Raw genomic sequence first — 26,761 nt, forward strand, 5'->3', positions numbered from 1 at the left:
ATACCCTGCAAGTTTATATTCATGCATCTGTATATAAACCAAATTATTGCCACTTCACATCAACATTAAAATAAAAACAGCACATGTGACATATTTTGAAAAGCCAAAAATCATTCTTATAATAATCATTACTATAAGTGCAGACAACAATCAATTCTAAGAGCAACTGGGTTTAAAATTCCATTTTAATTTGTAGTTTATGAACATGTTGAAAGGTTACAAATACTCATCAGATGTGTGTTCTTCTTCTGACTACTTTTGTTATTATTTCTTTTAGAAATGGTAATTTAAAAAAACTTTTATGAATGATGCCTTTATGTTGACATATTTCAAAATAATTTTCAACATTGAACTCCATTACTGATAATAAATAGCCACAGTGCTGATTAAAATACTAAAAAGGAGAATAGTTTGGTTTATTTGAATTATTACATGCATAACCAAGCAAGATATTCGTGTCAATGCTTTACATTACATGCCAGATAATTAACATAGCTGAGAGCTTCACTGATTTTCTTCAATAGTAAAGCAAAGGAAAACTTTATAAATTATACCTTCTATAAATAGTCAGATCAGATAAAATCTGGTTTTGAAAATGATCTTCTGAACAAAGTATGTGATGCCATTGATTCATGTTTTTACAGAATATCTTATTAAAACTGACTGCAATCACTTCAGAGTTTATGGAAATTTGCACTTTTAAATACATTATAAAAATGAGTCAGACCTTCAAAGGATAAAAAGGCAATTTTTTTGTTTCTTTAATTTTACATTTATCTTACTTTAAAAAAATCAATGAGGGCCAAATTTTCAATAATTAGAAATTAAAAAACTGAATATTAAGTCTCAAGTATCTGTTAATAATCTATCTTCAGCGATTGGGCTCAGCGACATTAATCCAGAATGAAAATGAGCATTTCCAAACTTAGTAAAATGAAATGAAACAGCACAAACACAAAAGGAAAAGTGAACATTGGATGCAAAACTGAGACTATTAGAGCAGTTAACACAAGACAAATGAGGTATAGACATGAAGCTGGTATGAAGAGATCACTATTCAATTTAATCATGCTGTGATGTTGAAGATAAATTTGATTGCCTAGCTCCTAGAGAAGATAAATTTTTTTATTGTGCTTAGTGACATGTGCTGATCATATGACAGAACCATAGCAACATTTTTGGTATGGACCACAAGCATCTATTGGGTGATCACTAAAATGATTTCTGTGATAACATGCTGAGCAGCTCACATTAAAAACGCAGCTTGCATTTTGCTGTCAGGTTATCAGTATAGTTTTTTTTTCCCCTCAGTATAGCTTTATTTTAATAAAAAGACTAATAAATTCACTATTTCCTTTTTTTCCTCCAAGTTGGTTTGTTTTAGCTCAACTTTAAGTAAATGATGAAATACATTACTGAAAAGAATTATTAGATGCCATGGAAATGGATGGAGCCAGGAATAAAACAAGCTATTTCTTTTTAAGAAGTTCTTTGGATTGCAGATTTTAACATCCTGAAGACTGAATAACCTGCCAGCAAAAATGGACTAATAAATAGACCATTCCCCTACCACTCATGTACATACCTGGTCTCCCAGGAGGACCTTGGGGTCCAGGGCTGCCTTTAGGGCCTTCCAGAGCTGGACCTGGAGAACCAGGAGGGCCTGGGGGACCCTGCAGACCAGGGAAACCATGAAAGCCTGGTTCACCCTTTGGACCTGGAAGGCCAGGGTTTCCTGGAATGCCAGGTAATCCTTCATCACCCTTTTGACCTATGAAAGCAAAGTCATGTTATAGAACATATTAAGTGATACTGAATACTAATTAGGCTTGCCTGTAAGACTAAAGCTACTCCCACTTATTAGAAAAAATAACAGGATTTACTAAGGTCATTTCTACCTCCTACCAAATTCCCAACCCATCCAGAAAACCCATTTTTTCTATTAGGTTTATCTGTTATCAGAACTATTTGTTAGAGTATGTATAGAAATATAGAAACAATAATAACTTGCATTCTAAAAGATATCCTTTGTGTTAGGAGATAGAGCAATGATCACATGACCAGTAGTTAGGAGGAAAAAAAGGAGAAAAAAACAAAAGTATAAAATATTTACAAGAATAGGTTAGAGATAACTAGAGGAAATTCCTAACACAAAATATTTTTTAAAAATTATTTATTTTAATTGGAAGCTAATTACTTTACAATATTGTGGTGGTTTTGCCATACATTAACATCAGCCATGGGTGTACAGGTATTCCCCCATCTGTTTTGAGACACATTTTTGAGACCATTGGAAGATATGGATCTTCAATGGTTGCTGTGAGTCCCCAACGACCATTCCATCCAAGATTTAGAATCACAATCTAGACAAACTGTTTTCAACAGCTTTTCTATACCACTGACATGCCGGAGAGCAATATCACAGTTGTACATTAGAGTAATAATTTTTATGTTGGATTCATAAAAGGAATACAGGAATTTCTAAGTGATCTATGTGTGGTTTGAAAAAATCCTCCATAAATAGCTGATGGTCATTTCAGAACATAAAAATACGTATCTGTACACATTTAGTCATTTAATTAACTACTTGGGGCTTACAATGAGGGTAAAAACAAATGAGGGAGGTAGATGCGTGTGCACACATACCATCCAAGATGCAAGATATAAATTAAAATGGAGTTTTCAATAGACATTTTTATGATTGGTACATATTTCTACAGTTTACTTATATTATCTTGGTTTTGGTTTCCATGGGGGAAAAAAAAGTATTTTTCTTCTGGCTAAAAGAGCTTTTAAAAAATTACTGAAAAAAAGAAAAACTTATTGAAACCTAACTCTTCCTACAATTTTGCTTTCTTTATCATTTCCTTAACATTTATTTATGAGGTTAATGAAGAGTTATCTGTATATTAATTTTCTTAAGTGTGCATTTTTTATAGTACAATAGCTTATACTAAGTTGCTAATTAATAAATGCTTCAAGATGTAACTCTAGCTTTGAGTTGTCTGGGGTTGTATGTGGAGATGAAAAAAGTGTACTGGAGAATATTATCTTTTTACTGACTGATTTAACATGCTTTGTTAAAGTTTACCAGAAAGTCCTGGAAGTCCAGGGGGTCCTGGGATTCCAAAGCCTGGTTGACCTGTCAGAACATAAACCCAAAACTTTCAAACAGATAATAATAACTGAAATAAGAAGAAATTATTTTTGGATTATTTAGGTTTTTAGCAAATGTTGCAATGTATATCATACGAAACATGGAGAAGAGTTATTTCCAACATGGAACTACAATTTGAACATGAAAAAATTACATAAACTTATATTCTACTTGTGATGAGTATTAAGTATATTTTTAAATACACATATCATATATATATATATATATGTTTATATATATTATATACATTGCATGGTGAAAGAAGGTCATCCAGAGTAGTTAAAAAAAAAGCTAGATAGCTTCTTGACATGGAAAATTGAGCAATAAAAGATTATGGAGTTTTTCATAAGAGGGAGGCAACTTGATTCAGTAAATGTGAGGTAATATTCTCAGGAAGAAGGTAATTAGGAAGGGAGAAGTGTATAGTAGCTTAGAGGATAAGGAAGAATTTCACTATGGGTACTTAAGGGCAAAAGCTAAAGTAGACAAGGAAGAAATTAGAAAATTAAGGACAATTAAAAAAATATAGTACCTGGTTCACCCTTCTGTCCAGCTGGTCCAGGAATACCATCTTGACCTGGCTTGCCTTTTTCACCTGGAGGCCCTGGTGGCCCAGGACGACCTCCACCACCTAAAGAACAGAGTACAGCAGGTTACACTTTTCTTCTCAATTTCCTTTTTCTCCTATATTCACAATTCTTTTGATTTTAGCCTCAAATAATTCTAGCCAAAAGACACAGAGTGTCTCTGGGACATTTCTTTAAGTAATGATACCTTGTGAAAAAGAAATAAAGGATAATGAGAATAAGGAACTGTTTTATCATCCACTCAGTATTCAAACTCACTTTCTTATTTAACCTACCTTTAGAATATGTAAAAAAGCAAGGTGTGTGTGTGGGGGGGGGGAGGATGGAAGTGGGGTGAATTATAGGCCTCATAGGGGGCCAAAAGGAGTGATTTGCTCAGAACAGTAAACAAGCAAAACTACACTTTGCCATTCTAAAATAATGAGAACTTCTATCTACTATTATAGGATACCTGAAATAACTCTCCTTGGAAAAAGTGAGCCTGAAAAATAAGGTCCCATAATAATAATTTTAAGCAAATCTTATTAAGAATTGTTCATTTTGTATCTAGCAAGTAGTATGGAGTGAATGATCAGCATGTTTGTCTTGAAAACGCGCACAGCTCCCAGAAATGATTTGACTTTCCAAAAATGAATAAGCCTTAATTTTATAGCATGGCAAACCCTTAGTTTTCATTCTTACCTACAGGACCAGGTTCTCCTGGAAGGCCAGGGTTCCCAGGAGGACCACTAATACCTTTTGGTCCAGGAAGGCCTGGGGTTCCTAGAGTAAAGAGCTCAATTTAATGATAAACAAAAACTGCATTGCTTTGAGAGCTACAATTCAAAGTTACAATTTAGAATGTTAGCATAGAAAGAGTAAAGAATAGCAAGAAAACCCCCAAACATACTGGTGTTTGCTTGATGATTTAAGAATAATTTTAAGTTTTATATTGATTTATTCAGAGGCTGGCATTATTATATATTCATAATAAAAATAATTACCATCATATTATACTTGTAGAGTTAACTGGTAGGATTCTATTGTATGGACATACCAAAATTTTAAAAATCCATTCGTGTACTGTTGAACATTTGGGTTGTTGTCAGGTTTTAGTTATTATGAACACTATTCTATTTATGGAAACCTGGTCTACTTAGCTATTATGAGTAATGCTTCTATAAATATCTCTGCACTGGTATTTTTGTAGACACAAGTCTTAATTTATCTTTGGATAAATACTTAGATGGGGTGAAACTGCTGAGTCAGAGAATAGTTATATGCTCTGATTTATAAACAAACAACAATATTTGGGAATTCCAGCTGCTCCAGGTTCTTATATAACATATACTGATCCAATTGTTTTAATAATAGCCATTCTGGGCAGAAATGTAATGCTACTTCATTATGGTTTTAATTTGCATTTCTCATATTGATCACTTTTGCATGTGTTTATTGGACATTCATCTTATCTTCTTTTGTGAAATATCTGCTCCAAGTTTTCCTCATTTAAAAAAAATGGACTGCATGTCTTATTATTGAGTTGCAGAAGTTCTTTATATATCTCAGACATTAGTTATTTATGAGATATATGTTTTGTAAGTATTTTCTCCTAATGTGTAGCTTCCCTATTCATTTTTTAATTGTGTCTTTTGATGATCAGAAGTAAAGAAGAACTCAGTTTCTTTAAAATAAAAAAAACAGTGTGGGGCAATCGGACATTTGTATGAAAAAAAAATTAACCTTGATCCCTAATCACATGATAAAACTCTTTTTATTCAAGACAGACTATAAACTTAAATATCAAACCTTAAACACTGAAAGCTATAGAAAAAATTAGAATAGTTCCATAAACCTGAGTAGGCAAATATTTCTTAAATAAGATACAAAAAGCACTAACCATGAAAGAATATAAGAAATTAGACTTTAAAATGGAGAAGGAAATGGCAATCCACTCCAGTATTCTAGCCTGGAGAATCCCATGGACAGAGGAGCCTGTCTACAGTCCATGGGGTTGCAAAGAGTCAGACATAACTAACTGACTAAACAACAAGAAGACTTAAAAAAAAGAAATTGGATTTTATTAAAATTAACATCACATAACAGCATTAAGAGTGAAAGGCAAATTTGCGACAGAATCTATTTGTAATACATGTATCTGACAAAGAACTCATATCCAGAATATATAAAGAACTGCTCTGAATCAATACCAAAAAAAAGGCAAACAACTCATTAAATAAGAGCAAAAAGACTTAGAGCAGGCTCTTCATAAAAATGCTACCCAAATGGCCAATAAGTATATGAAAAGGTGTTTAATATTATTGTTCATTAGGAAAATGTAAGTTTAAACTTCATTGGGATACTTCTATATACTGACCAAAATTGCTAAAATTAAAAAGACTGACAATATCAAATGAGGTAAGGATACAGACAAATGGACACTTCGCAATACAAAGTACTAACCACTATATGATCATGGCAAGCCACCAGGAACTACCCGTAGACATTCATACATTGCAGGTGGGACTCTAAGGTATAAAACCACTTTGGAAAACTAACACCATCTACTAAACTTAAATGTACACCTACTTTATGATTCAGTAATTCTATCACATAAAGTTTTGTGTGAGAGAAATGAGTATGTAGGTCCCCAAAAAACATGTTAAAGAATATTAATAGCATCTTTTTTCTTCATAGTTCCAAACTGGAAACAACCCAGAAGTCCATCAAGAAGAGAATAGGTAATTGATTATGGTTTATTTCTTCAATGGAATATTATGGAGCAATGATTAAAAAACCAAACTGCTGACAGGCAACAAGATAACTTTATCTTATATACATAATGATGAGTGAAAGAAGCTAGACACAAAGATATATACTGTATGATCCCATTAATGTGAATTTCAAAAACAGGTAAAGTTAATTGGCAGTGATAGAAGTTATAGTAGTAGTTACCTGGGAGAGGGAGATTCACTGTGAAGGGGAATAGGTAAATTTCATGGGGTAAGAGAATTGTTTTATACTTTGATATGTGTGGTGGGTACATGAATATATATATATATATATATATATGTAAATATTCATCTATTTTCTTGTACATTTTACTGTATCTAGGCTATACTTTAATAAAAAGGTTAAGGAAAAGATAATCAAAGACCCACTCCATCTGTGCCACAGTGCAATCCAAAAATCAAACAAAAATAAACACAAACATAAACAGAGCAGATACTTTATCAAGTTCAGATCACCTACTTGATTATAGTGCTAAGACCCTTTGCTTGCACAACTCAGTCCTTATCATTTGAATAAACTGTATAATTGTTCTACCAACAGCTACCGACTGTGTGCCTGAGGACACACTCTAAGAGAATCAGCAGCAGGCTACAGAACGGTAGTGTACATTACCACCTACAAAAATAGTAAGGCCTCTTAACTGACTTGTGGCTAGCAGTTAGACTCAAAAATGCTCCACCAGTCTCTCTGCCCACAGGATATTGTGCTGCTGAATTGGTAATGCCCATTTTCATTTTCTATGGAAAGAAATGTGGGCAAAAAAAGAAAAGTAAAAGAGATAGTTCAAGATTGCATTGCTGGTCAGTATCTGAGAAATAGAACAGAGGTCTGTCAACTAAGAAGTTGCTTTATGACACAGATTAGAGTAAATAAGGAAGGAAAGAAAGAAGCATTTAAGAAAAGTAGTATTACCAGGGAATCCAGGAAGGCCTGGTTGTCCTTTTGCTCCAGGGGTCCCCGGTAATCCAGGCAAACCAGTTTCTCCCATAGAACCTTTGGTACCAGGGTTCCCTGGGTATCCAGGCAGACCAGGTTCACCCTAAAAATATGAATAAAAAGATAAAACCGAAGTCTCTACATGATTTGGATTATATAACAACATAAAATTATTCATAGAGCTTTTACTGGATGTCAGGTATTCTGTTAAGTGCTTTACATAAATTGCTTCATTTAATCATCAAAACAGCCCTTTGAGTTAGGCTTTATCATCTCTATTTAGAAATGTGAAGATTGAAATCTTAGAGAAACTCAAGTGCCTAAGGTCTCTGGTAAGTAGCAGAACTGGGATTTGAACCAAGGTCTGTCAGATTCCAGATCTCATGCTATTCCCATGAAACGTGGATGCATTATTCTCTTTAATACTAACAACTCTATAAAAAAGATACTATTATCCCCATTTTACAGTGATATAGCTAATAAGTGGCGGAATCCGAATTTGGGTCCAGGTAGCTTGATTTCAAAACCTGTGTTCATCATCCCTAGCATGCTACATTGAAATTAATTGCTTACAATAAGCATGCCACATAATAACCACAGTAGGTTCTATTGTAAAAGAAAAATTTCATCTTCACATGAAGAGGTCTATGAATTCTTCACTAGACATCTCAAATCCCCATTTTGTCCATGAAAACTTCCAGGATAAAGACAGCTAACCCTAAAAATTAGGGTAGGTTCTTATTCCATTATGTTTATAATGGTTTCACATATGCATGTCTTAACTCTTCAACTACACTGAAAACTTCTTTGTGGTCAGAGATAATTCATATATAGCTACTTTTGCTCAACAAATATTTGCATTGTTTTCTTCTAATAAAGCCTTAGAAGAATTCATACCCATTTTCACAATTAAAACAATTTTTCCCAATAACAATGAGAATATATATGATAATACTAAATCTACCACAGTGTTCCCTGCTCTGCTCATGAGGACTGTGACCTGTCCAACAAAGTATTCAACATCACCTACTGAATATTTCCTTCTTCATTTAGTGCTTCTGCTTGTCTAGGGGCATAAGATCATCTATTTGTGACTCAAATGTTTCCACATTATGTTAAAAGCTTTTTAAATAAATGACTTTTCTCCTTACATCCTATTTTTAAAAAAGTTAACAATCTCGCATTTGGAATATATGTATTTTTGTCTGAACACTTATAAATCAAACATGTGGCACACTTTTACACACATAATAGGTATACAATTAAAATTTGGATTGAACTGGTTCCATCTTGGGTATTTACACAAAAAGCTTCGAATAAAGTATCATAATTCTTGTTATTCATGAACCAATGATAGTTATATATCAAAATTAAAAAACAAGAAGAAAATAACATTATCCTGCTAGTGGTAAACATACAAGGCAGTAGACAAACTTTTGATTATTTATAATGAAGTATGTTAAATTCTACAAAAAACCCCATATTGCAGTTTCAACCAGTACTTGTTTCCTAATACAGTTCTTCTTACCACTCTATGGCTTACTCCTTCAAAACAACTAAATTGTAAAAAAGAAAGGAAATATTTCACTAAAACTTCTGAAAAGGACTAAAATTTTCTTGCTTAAGTTTCATCTAAGCTTTTATTATTTATACACTTGCAGAAAAAATAATGAGTTTCAAAAAAATATATGCAAGATGGGAAAAAGAAGAGAGCACTCAGAAAATCAACAAACTGACCAAGAATCCTGTAAATCATTCTGAGAAGGGAAAATTCTAGTCTATGTAATATTCTCAGCAAAAGCTAGGCATGACTTCAGTTCAGTTAGTTCAGTTGCTCAGTCGTGTCCAACTCTTTGCAACCCCATGAACTGCAGCACACCAGGCCTCCCTGTCCATCACCAACTCCCGGAGTTTACTCAAACTCACGTCCATCGAGTCAGTGATGCCATCCAGCCATCTCATCCTCTGTCGTCCCCTTCTCCTCCTGCCTCCAATCCCTCCCAGCATCAGAGTCTTTTCCAATGAGTCAACTCTTTGCATGAGATGGCCAAAGTATTGGAGTTTCAGCGTTAGCATCATTCCTTCCAATGAATACCCAGGACTGATCTCCTTTAGAATGGACTGGTTGGATCTCCTTGCAGTCCAAGGGACTCTCAAGAGTCTTCTCCAACACCACAGTTCAAAAGCATCAATTCTTCGGCACTCAGCTTTCTTCACAGTCCAACTCTCACATCCATACATGACCACTGGAAAAACCATAGCCTTGACTAGACTGACCTTTGTTGGCAAAGTAATGTCTCTGCTTTTGAATATGCTATCTAGGTTGGTCATAACTTTCCTTCCAAGGAGTAAGCATCTTTTAATTTCATGGCTGCAGTCACCATCTGCAGTGATTTTGGAGCCCCCAAAAATAAAGTCTGACACTGTTTCCCCTGTTTCCCCATCTATTTGCCATGAAGTGATGGGACTGGATGCCATGATCTTCATTTTCTGAATGTTGAGCTTTAAGCCAACTTTTTCACTCTCCTCTTTTACTTTCATCAAGAGGCTTTTTAGTTCCTCTTCACTTTCTGCCATAAGGGTAGTGTCATCTGCATATCTGAGGTTCTTGATATTTCTCCCAGCAATCTTGATTCCAGCTTGTGCTTCTTCCAGCCCAGCATTTCTCTTGATGTACTCTGCATATAAGTTAAATAAGCAGGGTGCCAATATACAGCCTTGACATACTCCTTTTCCTATTTGGAACCAGTCTCTTGTTCCATGTCCAGTTCTAACTGTTGCTTCCTGACCTGCATATAGGTTTCTCAAGAGGCAGGTCAGGTGGTCTGGTATTCCCATCTCTTTCAGAATTTTCCACAGTTTATTGTGATCCACACAGTCAAAGTCTTTGGCATAGTCAATAAAGCAGAAGTAGATGTTTTTCTGGAACTCTCTTGCTTTTTCGATGATCCAGCAGATGTTGGCAATTTGATCTCTGGTTCCTCTGCCTTTTCTAAAACCAGCTTGAACATCTGGAAGTTCACAGTTCACATATTGCTGAAGCCAGGCTTAGAGAATTTTGAGCATTACTTTACTAGCTTGTGAGATGAAGGCATGACTTAAATATACTTAAACCATAAGTATCTACATTTATTCTAATATCAAGCTTTGATATAATTCTTCTAAAATTTAGATATAATTGACATATTAGTTTCAGGTGTACAACATAATGATTCAGTATTCATATATATTATGAAATGATCATCATGGTAAGTTAATACTAATCACCACACATAGTTATACAACTTTTGTTCTTGTGATGAAAAGTTTTAAACAATTTTGAATATACAGTATAGAATTGTAACTATAATCACCATACTGTATATTATATGCCCATCACTTACTTAGTTTATTGCTAGAAGTTTGTACTTGTTAACCCCTTTCATCTATTTCACCCACCTCCACCCACCCCTGCCTCTAGCAACCACCAATATATTCTCTGTACCCATGAACTTGGTTTTTGTTTATTTGGTTTTATATTCCACGTATAAATGATATCATATGGTATTTGTCTTTGACTTATTTCATTTAGGATAATACCCTCAAGGTTCATCTAAGTTATCACAAATAGCAAGATTTCATTCTTTTTTATACGCTACTTCTTTATCCATTCATCTGCCGGTGGACATTTAGGTTGCTTCCACAGCGTGGCTATTGCAAATAATACTGCAATGAACAGAGGAGTGCAAATATCTTTTCCAGTTATTCTCTGGATAAATACCCAGAAGGGGCGCTGCTGGATCACATGGTGTGGTTCTATCTTTAACTTTACGAGGAACCCTGGTAGTGTTTACCATAGTGGCTGCACGCATTTACAGTCCCACCAACAGGAGGCAAGGGTTCCTTTTCTCCACATCTTTGCCAGCACTTGTTTGTTTTTTTTTTGATAATAATCATTCAAAAAGGTATGAGGTGAGATCTCATTATGACTTTGATTTGCATTTTCCTGATGATTAGTGATACTGAGAACCTTTACATGTACTTGTTGGCCATATGTATGCCTTTTTAGAAAAAATGTCTGTTCAGATTCTCTGCTCATTATTTAATCAGGTTGGTTTTTTGTTATTGAGTTATTTGAGTTCTTTATATATTTTGGATACTAACCTCTAATCAGATGTATGACTTGGAAATTTTTTTCCCATTTAGTAGCTTGTCTTTTCATTTTGTTGATTTCCTTTCCTGTGCAGAACTATTTTAGTTTGATGTAATCCCACTAATTTATTTCTTCTTGTTTTTGTTGCCTCCGCTTTGGTGTCCAGTTAAAAAGCTCATGGCTAAGACCAGTGTCAAGGAGTTTACTATGTGTGTTTTCTTTTAGTTTTATGGTCTCAGGTCTTATGTTCAAATCTTTGATCTATTTTGAGTTGATTTTTGTGTATGATGTAAGATAATGCTCCAGTTTCTTCCTTTTTTTTTGCATGTGGCTGTCCAATTCTCCCAACACCATTTATTGAAGAGACTGTCCCTTCTCCACTCTATAATCTTGGCTTCTCTAAGTTAATTGACCATACATGCCTGGGTCTATTTCTGGGACACCTATTCTGCTCCATTGATCTATGCATCCATTTTGTGTGAATTCCATACTGCTTATTTTATTTCAGCTCAGACAACGTTCTTTCCCTCTTACTCTCCCAAAGGAAGAGAACAATCATCAGTGACTAATGGCAGTTGCAGGAGCAACACCAACAGCTGGCTTCATATTCAGGAGAGACTGCTGTGCCTCCTCCTTGTGGTTTTGGGTAGTCCACACATTCAGAGAAACTTCTCTAGTAACAAACGACAGAAATGATCCCTGAAAGTATAGTTTTCATCCTGTTTTGATTACTATAGGTTTGAAATATAGTCTCAAATCAGGGAGTATGATGCCTCCAGTTTTGTACATTTCTATTGCTTTGGCTATTTTGGGGGCTTCCCACATAGCTCAGTCAGTAAAGAATCTGCCTGCAATGCTGGAGACCTGGGTTCGATTCCTGGGTTGGGAAGATCCCCTGGAAAAGGAAATGGCAACCCACCCCAGTATTCTTGCCTGGAGAATCCCATGGACAGAGAAGCCTGGCAGGCTACAGTCCATGGGGTTGCAAGAGTTGGACATGACTTAATGCTGTCTTTGGCTATTTTGGGGTCTTTTATGATTCCATACAAATTTTAGGATTATTTGTTCTATTTTGTGAAAAATGTCATTGGAATTTTATAGGGATTGCCGTGAATCTATAGATTGCTTTGGTAGAATGAACATTTTAACAATATTATTTTTTCCAATCCATAAGCATGGAATATCTTTACTTTTGTTTGTGTCTTCTTCAATTTTTTCATCAATGTCTTACAGTTTTCAGTGGATAGGTCCCTTTGTTAAATTTATCCCTAGATCTTTTATTCTTTTTAATGCAGTGATAAATGGAATTGTTTTCTTAAGTTTTCTTTCTGCTAATTTGATTAGTGTATAGAAACACAACAGATTCTTAAAATATTTATTTGGCGTCCTACAAATTGAATTTGTTTATTCTGATAGTTTTTTGTTTTTTAAATATATAATATGTAACTTGCAAATAGGAACAGTTTTACTTCTTCCTTTTCTATTTGATTGCTTTTTACTTCTTTTCCTAGCCTAATTGCTCTGGCTAGGACTTCCAATGCTATGTTGAATAAAAGCGCAAGGGTGGGCATCCTTGCTTGTTCCTAATCTTAGAGGAAAAGTTCTCAAGTTTTCACCACTGAGAATGATGCTGCTGCTGCTGCTGCTGCTGCTACTAAGTCACTTCAGTCGTGTCCGACTCTGTGTGACCCCACAGACGGCAGCCCACCAGGCTCCCCCGTCCCTGGGATTCTCCAGGCAAGAACACTGGAGTGGGTTGCCATTTCCTTCTCCAATGCATGAAAGTGAAAAGTGAAAGTGAAGTCGCTCAGTCGTGTCCAAATCTTAGCAACCCTATGAACTGCGGCCCACCAGGGTCCTCCGTCCATGGGATTTTCCAGGCAAGAGTACTGGAGTGTGGTGCCATTGCCTTCTCCAGAGAATGATGCTAGTTGTGGGCTTATCTTGTATGACCTTTATTATGCTGAGGTATGTTCACTATATGTCTACTTTGCTTTTTTTTTTTTTTAAATATGTGGGTGTTGCATTTTTTCAAATGCTTTTCTGCATCTATTGTGAGGATCATATGATTTTTATCCTTCATTTTGTTAACGTAGTGTATCATATTGCTTGATCTACAGAAGTTGAGCCATCCTTGTGACTCTGGAATAAATTCCTCTCAATAATGGTGTATGATCCTTTTAATGCATTGGAGTTTGGTTTACTAATATTTTATTGAGGATTTTTTCATCTATGTTTACTAGTGTAATTTTCTCTTTTGTGGCGTCCTTGTGTGATTTTGGTATCAGGGTAATGCTGGCTTCATAAAATTAATTTGGAAATGTTCCTTTGTCCTCTAATTTTTGGGAAGAGTTTGAGAAGGATTGGTATTAATTCGTCTTTAAACTTTTGGTAGAACTCGCCAATGACACTATCTGGTTCTAGACTTTTGTTTGTTGGGAGCTTTCATATAACTGAAAATGGAATATATATCACCCCTGATGAGTCAAATTTAACATTGTGAAACTAACAAATACAGTAGCACTATAAGACTAGAAAGCCATTTTTTAAAACTTTTAACTGGAGGATAATTACTTTTCATATTGTGTTGGTTTCTGCCATACATCAACATGAATCAGCCATAGGTATAATACATATGTCCCCTCCCTCTTGAACCTCCCTCCCACACCATCCTTCCCCTCACAGAGCACCCGATTCGAGCTCCCTGTGTACTATAGCAAATTCCCACTGCCTATCTGTTTTACATATGGTAATGTATATGTTTCCATGCTACTCTCTCAATTAATCCCACCCTGTCCTCCCACTGTGTCCACAAGTCTGTTTTCTATGTCTGCATCTCCACTGCTGCTCTGTAAATAGGCTTATCAATACCATCTTACTAGATTTCATATATATGCATCAATATACGATATTTATTTTTCTCTTACTGACTTACTTCACTCTGGATAACAGGCTCTAGGTTCATCTACCTCATTAGAACTGACTCAAATGTGTGTTTTTTTATGGCTAATATTCCATTGTATATATGTACCACAACTTTTTCATCCATTCATCTGTCAATGGACATCTAGGTTTTTTCCATGCCCGAGCTATTGTAAATAGTGTTGCAATGAACACTGGAGTACATGTGTCTCTTTCAATTATAGTTTTCTCAGGGTATATGCCCAGTGAGTGTGATTTGTTGGGTCATGTGGTTCTATTCTTAGGTTTTTTTTTGTTATGGAAATCTCCATACTGTTCTCCATAGTAGCTGTATCATTTTACATTCCCACCAACAGTGCAAGAGGGTTCCCTTTTCTCCACACCCTCTCCAGCACTTATTGTTTGTAGATTTTTTGATGATGGCCGTTCTGACTGGTGTGAGGTGACACTTCATTGTAGTTTTGATTTGTATTTCTCTAATAATGAGCAGTGCTGCGCATCTTTTCTAGTGTTTTTTTAGCCATCTGTATGTCTTCTTTGGAGAAATGTCTGTTTAGGTCTTCTGCTCATTTTTTGATTGGGTTGTTTTACTGATGTTGAGCTGTATGAGCTGCTTATATATTCTGGAGATTAATCCTTTGTCAGTTGTTTCAATTGCAATTATTTTCTCCCATTCTGAGGGTTGTCTTTTAATCTTGTTTGCTGTTTCCTTTGCTGTGCAAAAGCTTTTAAGTTTAATTAAGTCCCATTGGTTTATTTTTATTTCCATTACTCTAGGAGGTGGGTAAAAGAGGATCTTGCTGTGATGTATGTCATAGAGTGTACTGCCTGTTTTCCTCTAAGAGCTTTATAGTTTCTGGCCTTACATTTAAGTCTTTAATCTAATTTGAGTTTATTTTTGTATATGATGTTAGGAAGTGATCTAGTTTCATTCTTTTACATGTTGTTGCCCAGTTTTCCCAGCACCACTTACTGAAGAGGGTGTACAGATGGAGAGATACACCATGTTCTTGGAATGGAAGAATCAATATTGTGATGATGAATGTACTAACCAAGTAATCTACAGATTCAATGCAATCCCTATCAAACTAACAATGGTATTTTTCACAGAACTAAAACAAAAAAAATTCAAAGTTTGTATGCAAACACAAAAGACCCCAAAGAGTCAAAGCAATCTTGAGAAAGAAAAAATGGAGCTGGAGGAAGCAACTTTCCTGACTTCAGATTGTACCACAAAGCTACAGTCCTCAAAACAGTATGGTACTGGCACAAAAACAGAAATATAGACCAATGGAAGAAGAAAGAAAGCCCAGAGATAAACTCACACAACAATGGGTACCTTATCTTTGACAAAGGAGGCAAGAACATACCATAGAATGCTTTTTAACAAGCCTGAAACTAGAACTGCTTTCAAGATCACTGTGTGGTATAACAGGCAGTCCATGTAGAAATACTTGTCAGGTTGATAACTTTTTTTGCTTTTAAAATTCAAATTGGTAAACTAAGAGCATTTAGATCATAGTCATTCTCTACTATCTCTTAATAACAGGATCTCCCTTCCATTCCATGCAATAACTTAAGACTTGGAATAAAATATCATGCTGATCCCAATACACAAAATAGAAGACATCAAAGTTGGTGAAATAGCTAATACTCTTTGTTATTGTGTTCCATTGTAATATTGAAGAAGCACTGCCAGTAAGGGAAAAAAAATAGGATAAGCTGAAAATATTTGATGAGAAAGAATAAAAACCATACTTTGTTTTATGGCAAGAAGAGTATTACAATAATAGTCCAATCATTTGGAAGCTGTGGTTCCCACATAATTATTAAAATTTTACAGTTAAATTTATATTTGCAGATTAAAGATACGATGAACCAAGCCATACATAAGTTCTTCTTTAGTTAGGAAATATTAATGATAGGGATACTAAAGAGTGAATGCAGAGATACTCGTAGTTAACATTTTACTAAATGATGTAGCAAAGGCAGTATAAAATAATATCTTCAAGTCTGCATGCTACTTACCTCTCCCAGGTAGTGAAATTTTAAGCTAATAGGGACAAATTGATAAATAATGGCTCAAAGTTGCTTGAGTAGGCCAAAATATGGTACACGGGATTCAAAGTACATGTTAAGGTGATGAATTTAGAGAAAAGGTGATCAACTTAGAGAAAAATATTATGAACTACGTTTGTAACATAATAGGCCCCATGGTATCCTTCACCACCCAAGGAAGCTAAAATCTTTAGTAACTATAGGTCTATTCAGAAAAATCTATTCTTTATCATGCAGCCTTGGTAAATTGTATGTTTTTAGGAATTTGTCTGTTTCAAAGTTATCCAATTTGCTATTGTACACTTGTTCACAGTACTCTCTTTTTTATTTCTGTAAATTTAGTGGTGATGTGCCCTCTTTCATTTCTAATTTTAAGTATGTGAGTCCTCTCTCTCTTAGCCAGTCTAGCTGAATGTTTTTCAATTGTGTTTATCTTTTTGAAAGAACAACCTCTTGGTTTTATTCATTTTCTCTATTCTTTTTAATCTCTACTCTATTTATTGTTGCTTTAATCTTTATGATTTCCTTCCTTCTACCAGTTTTGGGGTTGAGTTTGTTCTTTTTCTAGTTCCTGAAGGTGTAATGCTAAATTCTGATTTAGGATCTTTCTTCTTTAATGCAAGCATTTACACTATAAATTTCCTTGTTAACATTACTTTTGCTGGCTCGTATAAGTTTTGGAATTTTGTGTTTTCATTTGTCTCAAGATGTTTTCTAATTTCACTTGTGTCCTCATCTTTGCCCCCCTGGTTGTTAAGAGTATGTCCTTTAATTTCTACATATTTGTGAATTTTCCAGCTTTCCTTTTGCTGTTTACAATCTAATGTAATTAGAAAAGGATCTTTGTATGGTTCCAATGTTTTAAAATTTATTAAGACTTATTTTGTGGCCTAATGTATGCTCTGTTCTGAAGAATGTTTCTTGTGCACTTGAAAAAAGCTGTATACTCTGATGTTGTGAGATGGCCTGTTCTGATGATAGCCATTCTGGCTGGTGTGAAGTGATATCTCACTGTAGTTTTGATTTGCATTTCTCTAATAACTGGGGTGGCATGTTCTGTATAAGCCTGTTAGGCCTGATTGACTTTGCCCATTTAAAAATTGGTCTACTTTCTTATTGAATTAGAGTTTTCTAAAAAATAAATTCTGGATACAAATCTCTTGTCTGATATATCATTTGCAAATATTTTCTCCCTTTCTCTGGGTTGTCTTTTCACTTTTTGACATTATCATTTGCAGCATAATATTTTAATGTGGTTCAATTTATTTCTTTTTCTTTGTTTGCTTGTGTGTTTGGTGCCATGTTTAAGATATAATTATCCTAACCCAAGGTCATAGGATATGTTTTCTTCTAAGATTTTCTGCTTGTCAAAAAAATCTATCTAGGATTATAACAAGAATTGTTCTGTCTATAGTATGATTGGATTTTAAGAAGGAGTAATGGGAGCTAGAAACATTATGCCACATTAAAAGAATATAGTCATTAAATATAAAAGTTATAGAAATCTTAGATACTATCTAGTCCACCTCTCTCATCTCACAAAGATTATGTATAGAATACTTTATAAAGTGTTTTTTAATCTAGTTGAAACCTCACAATATCTCTGTGTAATAGGTTATATAATTCTTCTTTCTATTTTACTGACAAAGTAATGAAGATAGAAAAGAATTAAGTGACTTACAAGGTCATTCAGACAGACTCAGGACTCAAGCTTCTGCCTATTAATTCTCTGTCCAGGGTTTTCAGTGTACTTATATTAATTATACTTTTTGACTAACAAGGACACTCTCTTATAAAGTGTGTCATTTGTAAAACAAAGTACCATCTGACCTTTTACCACTTTATCCTTACTTCTTAACAACTCACTAATTACAGAATTTTTTTTCTATGCTTGACATCTCCTGATCATACTATCATGTTCCTGAGACTTTTATTCTACTCTTCTTTTACAGTAATAGGCAGGAAGTCCTCATTTTGCTCAATAGTATGGGACTACAAAAATGAAAATGTAAGATGAAACCATGTAACAAGATTTTAAAAAATCAATGGGAAAAACATGATTCTATGACCTTTAAAAGTTTTTCTCATAACATTAAAATCCTCTTCACATCAGTTACATATATAAAGACAGTCAAGTTCATATGTTGATCATTTAGTCTTCACTAGCTTTCTTGGCTGCACATCTGAAGTCTCTAAAATGGTGGCAATGTAAACATTTCTTTGGTTGGCTATTTCATCTCTAATTACATCTACATTAGATATAAATTTCACTTCCAGTGTTATTACCTTTCCTTTTTTAAACTGCAGTTTCATCACTGTTGATCAGTTTTCTCTTTGATTATTCACTTTTGTTAAATTTCAAGTTGGTTTGTCAATGAGAGACAGAGGCAACACACCTACATTGCTTTGCTGTCAATGCATGATGGGAAAACAGATTCACAGTGACTAATTACTGACAGAATTTGAAAGAAGTGAAATGACTGCTCACTGATCATGATGCACAGTAGTTCTTTACATAGTGGTTTAGGGACTGAAGACTAATATATCATGGTGACTTAAACCTGATCTGTATTGTTGTGGACTGATGTCATTTAACTAATTTGTGGTAACAAATTTGGCATGTCAGACTGTACAAAGCAAAGACTGCCTGCATCTATTAGAACTGAGTGTAAGATCTTATTTTTTAAATGTGTCATCATTTTAAGATAAAATAATACCATCTTAAAGAAACAACAGAATACTTCAAATACATGACTTCCTGGTTTTATCAACTCTGCAAGTATCCAAGCTTAGTGTAGAATTTGCTTATTGAAATACATTTGTAGGCTGCATAGAAAAACTAAGAGTTAGCATCTTACTTAGAGAGTTGAATACATTGTGGACACTGGCTAACTGAAACATGTTTTTCTGCTGAATTTATTATAATTTCAGAGATGATTTGTTATGGTCATTTTGGTTCCATTATATGGATGCTAAAATTCGCTCAGTCTAGAAAAAATATGGATAAACATATTTATAAAATTTTTAAATGAAATTTAAAATCAATGAGTAAAGAATGGAGTTTGTAACAAATGGTTTTAAGTTATACGGATAATTTATTTGGGAAAAATATATAGTTCCTCACCTCACACAACATATAGAAAAGAAAAATTTAAGCTCTATACTGCTAATCTGTAATTAATAAGCAGAAATTTCTCTTGATTACTTCTTGCAATAAGTTGACTAGGCAATCAAAATATAGCCTTTTGCATACTATTAACAAGAAATTATCTTAAAAATATTATTCAATGAATTCTTATCTCAGTGAGAGCTTTCACTAATTCCACAATTACTTTTCTAATACTCTCAAGTTTTGTGTTGTAACTGAATGATTGAACATCACTGCTGCTGCTGCTGCTAAGTCGCTTCAGTCGTGTCTGACTCTGTGTGACCTCATAGACGGCAGCCCACCAGGCTCCACTGCCCCTGGGATTCTTCAGGCAAGAACACTGGAGTGGGTTGCCATTTCCTTCTCCAAGTGAAAAGTGAAAGTGAAGTCACTCAGTCATGTCTGACTCTCAGGGATCCCATGGACTGCAGCCTACCAGGCTGCTCCATCCGTGGAATTTTCCAGGCAAGAGTACTGGAGTGGGGTGCCATCGCCTTCTCCATTATGAGACAAACAATTCACTGTGAGAAGACACTTGCAATGTATATAATAGACAATGGACGCATCTTGGTTAGTTATAAAATACTTCTGCAAATAGGAATTACTACCCTTTTACATGGAATTAAGCAGTTATCAAATATTTGAAAGTTCAGTGATTCTTAAACAAGTTCTAAATTTGATCCCTTGAGAAATAACACCAAAGTTTTCACAGTGACTAGCGGCATAGAGGGATATGTAGAACTGTTTCGGAGAACCACTTCATACATGCATTTAAGAATACTATTTCACTTTCATTAATTTTATAAGTTACTTTGCTTGTAAGCCTCTTCAAGTTAGTTGATAATAATATTAGGACAAAGACCAACAACTCCATCACTAAAAGGGAAAGGAAAACCAAAACTAGGCAGAAATATGCCTTTCAGTTATTGAAACATACTCAAAGAGCAAGATAGAGAGAAAATAAAGAAATCAGAAAGATCCCCCTTCTTTGGATTGGCTGCAAACTCTAAAACAAATCTCCTGTGTTCCCCATCCTGAACCCTCCTCCCTCCTCCCTCCCCATATTTGGCAAAACTAATACAATATTGTAAAGTTTAAAAATAAAATAAAATTAAAAAAAAAAAAAACAAATCTCCTTACAATATAAAAGAGAAAGGATGAATTTCTTGCCCAGAGATTCATGTCACACTATACTATATCACACTATAGTTTAAGGAAGAATTAGGAGCAAGCACAGTGTTAAAGAAAAATCATATCTGCTCAGGCATATACCTGAGTAGGATTACCTTTGGGCCAGGAAGACCTGGAAGACCAATGCCTGAAATACCAGGATCACCTTTTTCTCCTTTCTGTCCAGGTAGTCCTGGGGAGCCAGGTTGTCCAGGAACTCCAGGAGGTCCGAAAGACCCTTTTGGACCCTGTGGGCCTGTTAAAAACACATAACATGCAATCTTTTACAAAATATTGTATAGAATATATATAATGCACATGACCACACAAAAAGATTTTTAAAAAGAATTTCACAAAGTCTGATTTATATAATAAAGAGCTTTATAATCAGAATTGTATAAAAGCCTATTTTTAAAGGAAGTTTAAGTGAAAGGGAGTATGTGTTCATGCTAAGTCGCTTCAGTCATGTCAGTCTCTTTGTGACCCTATGGTCTGTAGCCTGCCAGGTTCTTGTGTCCATGGGATTCTCCAGGCAAGAATACTGGAGTGGGTTGAAAGGGGGTATAGTTGGAGAAAAAAATGTAAGTTTGTGAATTCTTTCTAAAGTTCTGTCTCTTAATTCCCACTTCAAATACTTGTGTAATGAGAGAGCTCTACCCACTGACTACTTTAGTTATCACCTCAGTTTGACTCTGTCAACAACAGTTTCTTTTCTGATAACAAAGATAGTCAACCATCTTCCATTAATGGAACTAAATATCTGGGAGATTTTCATCACTCACCTGGAAAACCCATATCACCCATGTTTCCTTTCAGTCCAGGAGGTCCTGTAAGTCCTGGCATTCCAGGGAGACCAGGGTTACCCTTGGGACCTAGAAAAGTCAAATTGTTTAAAATTAAGACAAGTCAGCAATATTATGGTTGCTTGGTTTCCTGGAATGGGTCGTAATTAAAATGAAATCATGAGGCTGAATGGACCAAATCTTAATATATGATAAAGTTCTACAGATCTAACTGGACATAAGATAGGCAAAAATTATCAAGAAATCTCCTTAGGAACATATTACAATATAATCACAGCAATAGAGGGCTCCCAATACACATTTATTTAAAAATGCAAGAATCTTGTGTCTTGCCCTAAAACTACTCCAATTAACTGGTCTTATTTGTTGTACACATATAACTATCACCAGGACATCTTGTTTCTTGCCCTAAAACTATTCCAAACACTTGAAGTCTTATCTGTCATATGTATATAATTACCTTACCATATTTATCACAGATAAATCCAATTTAAAGAGAGTCTTTTAAAAAGATTCAGAAGCTTTCCCATTGAAAGCCTTATCATGTGCAACCAGAAGAGGAAAGTGGTAACCTGTCATGATACATACACCTTTGGCACATTAAGCCAGGGTTAGGTAAGAGTTGATGGAGATGTACTGGACTATCTTCCCCCAACAGTCATGGCTACTGTGTTCAGTCACGGCTGCTGTGTTTGCATTCTTCCCAGAGCTTAGATACTTCAGTTCTGTGGTGTCACCTAGGTATTTTCCAAGGATCACAATGTTGCCTTCAACATTATTTGCTTTTATTTTTTCTTTCACACTGTCTTCTCACTTGGGAAAGAATGCAAAGTATATGAAAGATAGATACGGAGATAATTCTTCCAACTACATTAAGATAATATAGTATACAGTTCAGAGCAGAATAACTGATCTAAAGGGCTCTTAGGAGGATGGTAACCAGCCACTCTTTATTGTTTAGGGGTCCAACCAAAAAAAAAAATGGTTTAAGCAGCAGCAATAAAAAGTTTTATTAGAAATTAAAAAATCCACATTTATTGTAAGAGTGATTAATGCTATAAAACATTACCAATGAAGGTTGTGAAATTCTTACTCCTAGAAACTTTTAAAACTAGAAATGGTAGTCATCTGTTTTACATGGTTTAATGATTAACTTGTCTGAAGGTTAAAAAAATGAAAAGGGTGAATTCTTTAGGCTCCTAACAGATAACTGTCTAATTTACATATGCTACAATGTATATAAATAAAATATAGCACCTTACTTGGATGTACTTCTGATTCTGTGTATATTCTGAGGCCACAAAAAAGAAGAAATTGAGTAAAGAAAAATATCCTACAAGTCTTTTCTGTTGACATTTGTGCCAATGGCAACATTTTTGTTAAGGGGAGGTCCATATCTCAGTTGCTTCAATTATCACTACACATGATAAATACATGATTACTTTGTTCCAGGGTCAGGATCAGCCACCAACTGCTACAGGTGGTTTATCATACTTACCTGCTAGTCCTGGCAATCCAGGTTGTCCACTCAGTCCAGGTTGCCCTGGGTCTCCAGGCAAACCCTGGTAACCTTTTGGCCCTGCAACTCCAGGAATACCTTCCAAGGATGAGTATAAGAAAGACAAGTTAGGCTGGTATTATTAATCATTAAATCCATTTGGCAAAGCAAGCTATCCATACTCTGAAATATGAATGAAATATAGGAACCAGTGATATTCTGATATAGTATGAACCAATAGCACTGGACTCATTAAAATCTCCCACTTTTTAATGTAGCTACCATTAAGAACTTCGGAGCACTCAATAATTAAGCCACTTTCCTCTTTGGGCCTCAGTTTCTTACACTGTAAAATGAAGGAATTGGGGCAGGCTGTCTCTGCATTATCTCTTAGATTCTATAACTATCTTTTATAACCTTATATCAAGGCAAATACAGTTTACTGACACTATTTTGCAGAAGGTATAATGGAAAGAGAAGCTTTGCAAGAAGTAAATCAAGAAATATAACTCATTTTAACAATAATACAAAATTAGGTGGCCTTGCCTCTTTCATGATTATATACAAAATTACAGTAATGTCTTAAAGTTCTTGTTTGAGGAGAAATCTCACCAAGCCCTGCTCACAGGGAAACTTATAACATCTATGTACACACACACACACACACACACACCTGCACACACACTCACACACATACATGGACTGACAATAGTAATGGTTTCAACACAGAAAGAGCCACAAACCTTACCTCAATCTGCAAATAAACATAGTTTAAAAATTCTACGTTGTTTGAAAGGATATTCTATGCAGATTGGATTGTGTTTTATTTATTGATTTGTGCTTATTCATATTTTTCTCCTGGTGGTTCAGCTGCTCAAGAATCCGCCTGTAATGTGGAGGACCTAAGTTCGATCCCTGAGTAGGGAAGATCCCCTGGAGAAAAGAACGGCTACCCACTCCAGTATTCTGGCCTGAAGAATCCCATGGACTATCCATGGGATTGCAAAGAGTCAGACACAACTGAGCGACTTTTACTTCATGTATTTTCTGATGCTTTGTTATGAATATGTTATAGTTTTATAAAAAGAATAAAGGATTTTTATTTTAAAAATCTGTTATTCTTCATATCTCATTTGCTTCTAAAAAAATAACTGTAATAATACAATTGTTCCCTAGACCTACTTTCAGCAACCTTCCCCAGGGGTGAGTTTGGCTGTTCTTAGTCCAATATTTGTTTATTCTTCTAGGTTAGAATAACAGTGAACTGTACTTAAAAATCAAGTATGATATGGGTATCAAAAATCTGCAGGACAACAGTGTACCACTCATCCTCATTTGGTTTTTAAGAAAAAGAATTTAAAGGGCCAGGAAATTTTCCAAACACTGAAATCTGTTTTCCAAGTAATTCTGTTTATTTATCCATTTTCTCTTGATCATATTCTATACACTACTTTCTGGAAGGCTTGAAAGTGACTGTTTATTTTAAAGTCTCATAGTTTGTGATAGATAAACTACAAAGTAAATAGTCAAGCAAAAGTTGATCAGTGAAACAGTATAAATCAGTGAAAACTAACTTACATTACCAAAATTTGATATACCTAATTGCCTTAATCCTGGATTACAAGTCACTTTCCATGCTAATAAAAATTAAACTTCATACACACCAGGAGAAAAATTCAAATAAATGCATTCACTCACCTGGTAGTCCAGGGTCCCCTTTCTCTCCTTTTGAGCCCAGCAGATCTGGATCCATTGGCCCAGGAAGGCCTGGAAGGCCAGGCTCTCCTTTACTACCTTTCTCTCCTGCAGGGCCAGGAAGTCCTGGCTGACCCTGCAAACCATCATCACCTAAAACCAACATGTGTGGGGAAGACACAGCAGATCAGGTTCATCCATCCAGGATTAATGCATATAAAGATTATTCACATGTTACACAGTTGGGTAGGCTACTGACCACCCAAAACACTCATGCACCTTATTTATTGTTTACAAATAACTCGAGCTCACTTTTACACTCAAACAACAATCTCTCTCCTGGTGTTCTCTGACAAATACAGACTGTAAAAAAAAATTTAAATTCCTGTATGTTGTTATTTTGAGTTAATGCTTATCATATTTCATAGTATTCAACTAAGCATGCCATCAAACTGAAAACAGGAACTACTTAAATGCCATGTCACCTAGAAACAAAATACAAGTAAAGCATTGCTCATTTTTAAGTAGTCAAATAAAAGTATTCTGCATTGATGTAAAGCAAAATTTTTAATTTTCTTTCTTTCATAAATCTGCCCACAAACCCTGAATATTACCTTTGAGACCAGGAACACCACTCCTGCCAGGAATTCCCAAAGGTCCTGGTGGGCCTGGAGGTCCCATCATACCGATTTCACCTTTGGCACCTTTAAAAATATCAATAGGTACCTTTTTACCTTTCTTTGACCTTGGAAAGATAAAAGATCAGTTTAAAGATGTCAACTAGAAAACTACTGAGTTAGAGGGAAGGTACTATAAGGTTTCCCCCTTTCCAACTATTGTAATCTTAGTGACCATTACTGTCTATATCACTGTGGTAGTTAGTCTCTAAATATGGTCCCCAAATGAACTGCACTTCCCAGTACACACAGCTCTGTGTACCCTTCTCCCCTTGAATTTGGGATGACTCTATGCCTTAACATTGACTATGTGTCCCTGTATAACTCCCAAAGCTAGATGATAAGAATTCTTGCAGCTTCCACCTGGGGCTCTTAGAACACTCAATTTCAGTTTTGGGGATTCTCTCTTTTGGAAACCCACTGCCCTGGAAAAAGAGCAACTACCCTGATACTAGCAAATGTGAGGTACTTCTGTGGATAATGAGATACCATGTGAAGAGGCCAATGAACACTCAGGTGTCACAGTAGTGCCACGTTGGAAGTAGATCCTTCATCCCAACCACTCCAGCTGGAACCATGTGGATCAGAGATAAACAACCCTGTCTAAGTCATCCAATAATTCCTGACTCACAAAATCTTGAGCAAAATTAAAAGGCTGCTTTAAATCATCAAATTTTGGGGTCATTTGTTACACAGCAATATATAGCTGGAGCTCTCAAAGAGAAAAAGTGCAATGCAAATAGCAAAGTGAGTTTCCCACAATCAGAGACATTTAATACATTTCCTTAAAGGATAGTGTCTATAGAGAAAAGTACAAGAGAATAATACATCAGAGTCATATTAGTTCTAATTTCTGGAATCCAAAAGCAGGGAAGGCTAAAAAGTTACCTGGAAAGCCAGAGGCACCTGCTTTTCCTGGGAGCCCTGGTGATCCTGGGGGTCCCATAGGACCTGGTGCTCCAGGGATCCCTGGGCTGCCTCTCTCACCAGGAGGTCCTGGAACATCAAATCCAGGAGGCCCTGGATCCCCCTTCTCTCCTGGTAGTCCATGCAAGCCTAGTTAATACAAACCAATATTAAAAAGTATTGAAGCAGTTTTAAGAGATGTATCTGGTTATTTTTCTAGCAAACAGGTAATAGAATCCTGTATATAACAAACCTAACAGTGAGTTAGGGATACTTTTGTTATCATGCACAGAATATAAT

The 26,761-nt window shown here is 35.2% G+C and overlaps 1 protein-coding gene and 1 non-coding gene across 4 annotated transcripts in view; both read right to left on the reverse strand.

The window, feature by feature from the left end:
- The window catches only part of COL4A5 (collagen type IV alpha 5 chain), a 252,576-nt gene that overhangs the window by 23,114 nt on the left and 202,701 nt on the right, over window positions 1-26,761 (reverse strand). For all 3 annotated transcript variants that reach the window (XM_027533232.1, XM_027533235.1, XM_027533234.1), the window contains exons 31-41: window positions 26,444-26,611; window positions 25,493-25,582; window positions 24,882-25,031; window positions 23,184-23,282; window positions 21,665-21,754; window positions 20,999-21,138; window positions 7,429-7,555; window positions 4,426-4,506; window positions 3,690-3,788; window positions 3,092-3,142; window positions 1,586-1,771 (exon numbers count right to left, since the gene is read on the reverse strand). In XM_027533232.1, the coding sequence (XP_027389033.1) occupies window positions 1,586-1,771; window positions 3,092-3,142; window positions 3,690-3,788; window positions 4,426-4,506; window positions 7,429-7,555; window positions 20,999-21,138; window positions 21,665-21,754; window positions 23,184-23,282; window positions 24,882-25,031; window positions 25,493-25,582; window positions 26,444-26,611 (1,281 nt within the window). The remainder of the gene's footprint in view (window positions 1-1,585; window positions 1,772-3,091; window positions 3,143-3,689; window positions 3,789-4,425; window positions 4,507-7,428; window positions 7,556-20,998; window positions 21,139-21,664; window positions 21,755-23,183; window positions 23,283-24,881; window positions 25,032-25,492; window positions 25,583-26,443; window positions 26,612-26,761) is intronic.
- On the reverse strand, window positions 12,089-12,299 carry LOC113888312. The gene has a single exon (XR_003509943.1). It is a non-coding gene; the product is annotated as a small nucleolar RNA U3 (small nucleolar RNA).

Source organism: Bos indicus x Bos taurus, chromosome X (assembly GCF_003369695.1).
Source record: "Bos indicus x Bos taurus breed Angus x Brahman F1 hybrid chromosome X, Bos_hybrid_MaternalHap_v2.0, whole genome shotgun sequence".
Taxonomy (NCBI): Eukaryota; Metazoa; Chordata; class Mammalia; order Artiodactyla; family Bovidae; genus Bos; species Bos indicus x Bos taurus.